Here is a 6,749-nt window from a genome sequence, read left to right as displayed (position 1 = left end):
TTGGTCAAAGCTAGTTGTGAAAAGATTCTGTAAACGTGCTCACAGCAGCAATGAAATATGTGTATATTGAAGGAAAATGGTGGTATAAAATAAATATATGTGCTCCCATAAATCTAAAGTTGGTTATGTGAGTCTTAGATGGCATTTATTATGCTAAAATGTATAACGAATGCTGCAGGGGAGGAGTGTCAGAGAATCATTTCTTATCAAATATTTTGCAACAAATAGTATACATCCTTTTTAGAGGTAGGTTACAAAGGTTAGAAGATGATTCTTACTTAAAAATTACTAACGTCTGCTAGGCATCAGGGTTTCATCTAAGGCACAATTTCTGTGTTTTCCCATTAGATTTAAATTTTAAGGGTGAGATTTTAAAACATTATGAAATATACATTTTTTGAATTAAGAAGAAAACATTTCTTTAGATTTTGAGACAGAGAACTGAAGAAGGGCGTTTGAGGAACTGAATAACCCAGGAGCAGGAAGAAGTGATGGTAAATGATGGAGGAAGGACCTGCTAACTATTATCTTAATGGCATATGAAACCAGAATTCAAAATGTACTAAAATGCATGGAAAAGCTTTTTGGAACTAGGCTAAAACAATACCTATCATTGGAAAATTAGTATACATTAGCATTCTTAAAGTTATCATCCTATGATTATATCAATCAGGACTTCTGTGAATTACAATTGTGGATTCTGTGATTTGCCCACCTTACAGGCATAATCACAGTAGAATTGGGGGAATTGAGGAAAGTATCTTTCCTAAATTAAAAAATAGCAATTTATTTGCTTTCCTTTAGTTTTCATATTGTACATTCATTTTAATTCTATACTTAAAGTTAGAAATTAATAACCATTGCTTGATTTCCATATTAATTTGAAAAATGTTGTGCAAGGATCATCTAAGATTGAACTGGAGTACACGAGTAGTAGGCATTCTGCTATTCAAATATTTCCTGCAATTAGGGAAGTTACAAGCATTTGTCAAAGATCAGACCTTTAAAAGAGATAATTTTGCCTGACATAGCTAATAATTCAAATTGAGATACATAACATTATTGTAGTCTTTAGGCTTCCAGTAATCTTTTGATTTATATGTATTTCACCTGAATCCTCTAAAGGCATGGGAAAGTCTTTCCATTTGAATTTTTGACAGGAGGGCTGTTACTGATTTATGTCCAGTTTATTTAGGATATGTAGAAAAGGCATGGAGAACCAGATATCTTGTCACAAACGGAGGTTTGAAGTGCAGAATTTGTGTTACAGCTTCAAAAGGGTCTCATTTTGCAGTAGGGAGACATAGGGTTTTGAAGTTTTTGATTTAGGTTCCACAACTTAAAATATAGTCACCAGGGAGATCTGATTATAAAAGGAAAAATGCATTTACAGTGTGTGTGGGGGGGCGGGGGGATGATTGTGTGATTTAGGTGCAAACACCTTATCTGATAAAGAAAGATTTGGTTTTGAATAAACAAGGGAGGGAGGGAGGGAGGGAGGAAAAAAGAGAGAGAGAGAGAGAGAGAGAGAGAGAGAGAGAGAGAGAGAGAGAGAGAGAGAGAGAGAGAGAACTTCATCCATGTAACATGAAAGTTTGTGCTCCCTAATAATCCAGAAGTTCACGAATGCCCTTCACTACATTTTCTGAGATTAAACTGATCTCCCAGGACCCTACTGATGACTTTGCTTCAGGGCGGAGCTGGGTCCAGGAGGTTTACCGGATAGAGAGTCCCAGGGTTTCTTGTTTGGTGATGCATAAAGTTTTCTTCAGATCTCCTTTCCCACGTTTGCCTGACCACCCCGGAAATTTGCAGAACCGATTGAACGCTCCGCTTGAAATCTAGAAGCAGAGAGAATGAGCAGGCTGCCTCGCGAACAGGAGAACCTCTTCTGGAGCAGAGAGGTTAGAAAGCAGATAAGGATTGCTAGGCTAAGAGCTACCGCATCCTCTGGCTCCAGCCGAGCGACGCATCCGGAGCCCACTGCAGCTTGGATGCAGCGAAACGAAGGTGGGATATTGGGAGGGGAAAGAGGAAAAAAAGAAGATGGGGGGGAGGGAGGGGTGAACCGAGGGAAGCTAGTGAGAGATCGCGGGGGGGGGGGAGGGTGGAGATGGGGGGAGCGCGCCCGGCGCAGGGAGCTGAGTGGACGGCTCGAGACGGCGGCGCGTGCAGCAGCTCCTGAAAGCAGCGAGTTGGCTGAGCTGGGCTGCATTTCCAGCAGGAGCTGCGAGCACCGTGCTGGCTCACAACAAGGTGATGTGCCAGGAAGCGGTTTTTTTTGCCCGCTAGGGCTGCTGCTGCGGCTGGGGCTTCCTCTTAGATCCCCCTTTTCTCCCTTGGGTCTGCGTGTGTGTGAGTGCCCGGGTTTGGGGGTAAAGCCTGCGGGAAGGGGGACACCCTGTCCCTGCTTGTCTCTCCCTCTCTCTATCCCCGTCGTTGCTGATGCATGTCTTCCGGGGTCGCCCCAGTCTTCGTACCCCTTATTTGACACTGCCATCCCCCCTCCCGGTTGTGTCTCCTTTCCCAGATGCTCAAGGTGTCAGCCGTATTGTGTGTGTGTGCAGCCGCTTGGTGCAGTCAGGCTCTCGCAGCTGCCGCGGCGGTGGCTGCGGCCGGGGGGCGGTCGGACGGCGGTAATTTTCTGGACGATAAACAATGGCTCACCACAATCTCTCAGTATGACAAGGAAGTCGGACAGTGGAACAAATTCCGAGACGTAAGTGCTGCGCGTCCCCATTCCCAGACACACGCGCTCTGGGCTTCAAGGCGAACATCGCGGCGGTTCGCAGCAGGTTCGGGGTGGGGAGTGGGCTCAGTTCCTAGGGAGAGGAATTTTGAGGGGAAAGGCTGCTCTCACAGCGGCTGGAGAACTTAGCAATTTCGCTGCCCACCTCCCAGCTAGCATCAGGGGGGACTTGCGTGTTGGATGCACCGGAGTTCAGGTCACAGCAGGTTCTCACTCTTTTCTCCCCCACCCCACACTCCCACAGCACACCCATCCCCTGCCCCCCCCCCAAAGGTTTGCAAAGTGCTGGCTCTACCTTCTCAACTTTTGAATGGTGTCTCTGGCACTGGTAAACCCAGCAGATGTGCCTTTGCGTTGTATTGCTACTAAAGTAACTAGGATCGATCCCTTTACTAATGGTCCATTAAGGAATTTGAGTTTGGAGGTAGGAAGATGTAAGATTTATAAATGCCCGCTCTCCAGGGGTGGGAGGTTGTTTGGCGGCACCAGTAGGCAGAAGTTGAACTGCTCCAATTACATAAAATTGCGATCAGATTTGTGTTTCAACATTAACTTTAACCGAGAACGTGTTTGCAATGCTTTTGATTACGTTTTACTTCCCAATTAATCACTGCTGTAAAATCTCCCGAGATGGGGACGCCCGCAGGCGACATCCATGAAAGAGTTAACCATAGAGTCTCTTTGGGAGTTTTCTGAAAGGTTATTTAAAGGAAAGGAGTTTTACAGACTCGGACTTTTTGTTTGACTGGAGCCAATGGCCAAGACATGCTAGTCATCACCACCCCCAACACACAGACACACATACACACACCTGATCTGAGCAGAGCCAAGAGCTGTCTGTGGCCAGAACACAGTTCATCCTGCCGCACTTAACTTGGTTGTTCCAGTAAAGAGGTCTCCCTGACTTGATTACAGGTCCCCCAATCCTCTCTATAAACCTTAAGGCCTGAAAAGAAGCCAGAGTGATTCACAGACAATTGCCAATCCTTACTGTGACATTTGAGAGAATTTCTTAGGGAGTCCAACTGCAGTGCACTACGTGTAGATGAGTTAACTTCTTTCATCAGCTCAGACTCTGTCACGATTTGGCAAAAATCAATGGAAGCTGGGGCTAATTTTCAGCTAGGCTCCTTGACCCCCTTGTCCCAACACCCCTTCAAAAAAGTACCTGGCAAGCCAAGTCCTGAAGGGGATTCTGGAAAAACAGAAAAAAAAAAAAAAGGTAATTTGACTTTAAATCTAGGTGCAGCTACTTGATATTCAGCATGGATACAGAGGATGAAAATTGATAATGATAATACTTAATAGAGGTCTTATTCTTACATACTTTGTGAACAAAGCTTAAATGTCATTTTATTGCTAAATGAATGCTCTTATAAAAGTGAACCCTTACCTCTTTGTTTTAAGTTTGTACTAATATTAACTCCAACAAAAATAAGCAAATATGATATTTCTAAATCTGGAGAAAATTTCTGTTTCTCATGCCCTCATTGTAGAAAAATATATTGAAAATTTTGTTAATATTTGAACAATGCTTCACATTTGACATGTCTTTATATAGTGACTGCTTTCCAGTTTTTAAAATGAAATTCATACTTGCTTCTTTAAAATATTTTAAATATTGAATATCTTACTGTCCTCTGATTTAAGTACAATTGCTTTATTGAATCAGTGAGAATGAGCAGCCTATATTTGGACAGTTTGTGAAGTGTTTGATTTAAACTCTTATGGCAAGCTGAGTTGCCTACTATGGAACTAAAAATTCTAGAATTAATGCATTCAACTTCTATAGTGCTAGAATATTTTCATTACTCTAGTATTTTCAGACATTCTTCTATAATCTCAGAGGGAAACTCCATCAAAATCGTGTATACGCTTAAATAGAAGATTTACTGAAATATTTTAAGCAAATATTTGTTTTGGAGTATATGCAATACATAGAAATATAATAAAGATTTATTTTTGCAAAACTTAAGTTGAGAATAGCCATTTTAATAAGATAATTACATTTTTATAAAGATGACTTCTGGAAGGCTTGGGGAAGATAAGTGTTATCATTATATTTTCCCTTTAGCCACCTGTTGCTCATTATTGACATGATGAAATGTAGGCTGACAGCATGCTTCTGAAGTCATAACTCAATGCCTAACATAGAATCCTTATTTAGACTCTCCACCTTACTGCTATTTACATATTCTTTCCCTTTTGGGAAATCATTAACTCAATATTTTTTTTGGTCTGTATCTTTATGGATGTGATTTATTTATTAGTTTATTTTTGTCTGAAAGCACATGATTAAAAGACATTGCTTGAAACAAAACTGCTACATGAATCTACCTTTATGTGTACTGTGTAAGAATTTATATCTTAACGCAGATTTATGTACTCAGTTATGAAGACACAAGGAATCTGAACTGCATCTTATAGTAACAGTTTAATGGAAGTGTTATTTTTAGTGTTTTTTTCTCCATAAAATTAGAATTATGTCATTCAGAAATAAAAAAAACCTTGTGATGCCTCAGCATAATTAACACTGTAAATAATCTTTACCATACTTCCTGAGAGTGACTGTTATATAAAACTGACATTATTTTAAAAGTCTCTCCTTAAAAAAAGTTTGAATTGTACTACTTTTTGAATTATATTTGAAAAATACCTTGAAAACTACTTAAAAACTCAATTAATGGTTATTTCAATTGAATTCAATGGAATAATTTTAGAAATAAATGATTTTAATATATAATATAAATATGTGAACATTTTTATTTATTTATGTCTTTATTCATGCTACCAGAGATTGAACTTAGGGTCACTCCACTACTGGGCCACAACCCCAGCCCTATTTTGTATTTTATTTAGAGACAGGGTCTCACCGAGTTGTTTAGCGCCTCACTTTTGCCAAGGTTACATTTGAATTTGCAGTCCTTGGGCTTCGGCCTCCTGAACTGCTGGGATTATAGGAGTGCACTATGCTGGTTATTTTATTTATAATAAAGGATTACGGATGAGCAGCATGCATGGAAAGTGTTATTAAGAGTAGAGGAACATAGGAACTATTACCCCTGGTGACTCATTTTCTCAAAGCTTATCATGAGTTAGTTTTCACAAAAAAAGATATTTCAAAGAATTATTATTATTATTATTATCATCATCATCATTATCATAATTATTTTGTTATCAGGATTTGAACCCAGGGGCCCTTAACCACTAAACCATATCCCCAGCCCTTTTTTATATTTTACTTTGAGACAGGGTCTCACTAAGTAACTCAGGGCCTTGCCAACTTGCCAAGACTGACTTTGAACTTAGGATCCTCCTGCTTCAACCTCCTGAATTGATGGGATTATAGGAGTGTGACACCCAGCCCCACTGCTGCCAAGGATTTTGACTACTCTATACTAGTAATATTGAATAAAATTTGTTTTGCATTTGTTGTTCTCCAATGTGCACAGAATAGAATTATATAAAAGTTAAGAACTTTTAACTCTTTGAAATCATTAATATATTTATAAAATTCTAGTAAAGATTTTTTAATTCTTATGTCTTGGGAAGAAAATTACATTTTAACTCAATCTAAAGATTTAGAAAACTTAATACATTTAAAAATAAGTATAGTAGAACCAATGTTATGTTCAGAGTATAATTATATGATTATAAAATAAAATAGGGACTGGGAATGCAACTCAGTGGTAGAGCACATGCTTAGCATACATGAGGCCTTAATAACAAAATGAAAATTTTAAAAACTCTCAACAGTGGGATTTGTTTAGTGGATATACTAGTTTTTATTTTTTTGTAGCAATTTTGGGTAGTAGTAAAATCAAGAACACAAGGTTTCTCAGTGAGGGAATTTGGGGAGTCCTACTGCCTTGTCCAAGCACAGGAGTTTACAGGATTTGCTCACCCAGTTCTTATATGTATATTAGGAGAACTTGAAAGCAGTGCTCTTATGAGGAAAGTGAATCATTAGCTCAAATGAGTCACATATTACATATTTCAA

At 39.3% G+C, this 6,749-nt stretch overlaps 1 protein-coding gene across 2 annotated transcripts in view; it reads left to right on the top strand.

The window, feature by feature from the left end:
* Positions 1-1,687: 1,687 nt before the first annotated feature.
* Spock3 (SPARC (osteonectin), cwcv and kazal like domains proteoglycan 3) overlaps positions 1,688-6,749 on the top strand; it is a 405,155-nt gene continuing 400,093 nt past the window's right edge. The window contains exons 1-2 of one of the 2 annotated variants that reach the window (XM_078030963.1): positions 1,688-2,010; positions 2,531-2,719. In XM_078030963.1, coding sequence (XP_077887089.1) covers positions 2,531-2,719 — 189 coding nt within the window. In that variant the 5' untranslated portion in view covers positions 1,688-2,010. Of the gene's footprint in view, positions 2,011-2,121; positions 2,257-2,530; positions 2,720-6,749 lie in introns of those variants that run through there. The other variant, XM_078030962.1, reaches the window with a different exon arrangement.

The sequence above is a fragment of the Ictidomys tridecemlineatus genome, chromosome 14 (assembly GCF_052094955.1).
Source record: "Ictidomys tridecemlineatus isolate mIctTri1 chromosome 14, mIctTri1.hap1, whole genome shotgun sequence".
Lineage (NCBI taxonomy): Eukaryota > Metazoa > Chordata > Mammalia > Rodentia > Sciuridae > Ictidomys > Ictidomys tridecemlineatus.
This window is presented reverse-complemented; position numbering and strand designations above follow the sequence as displayed.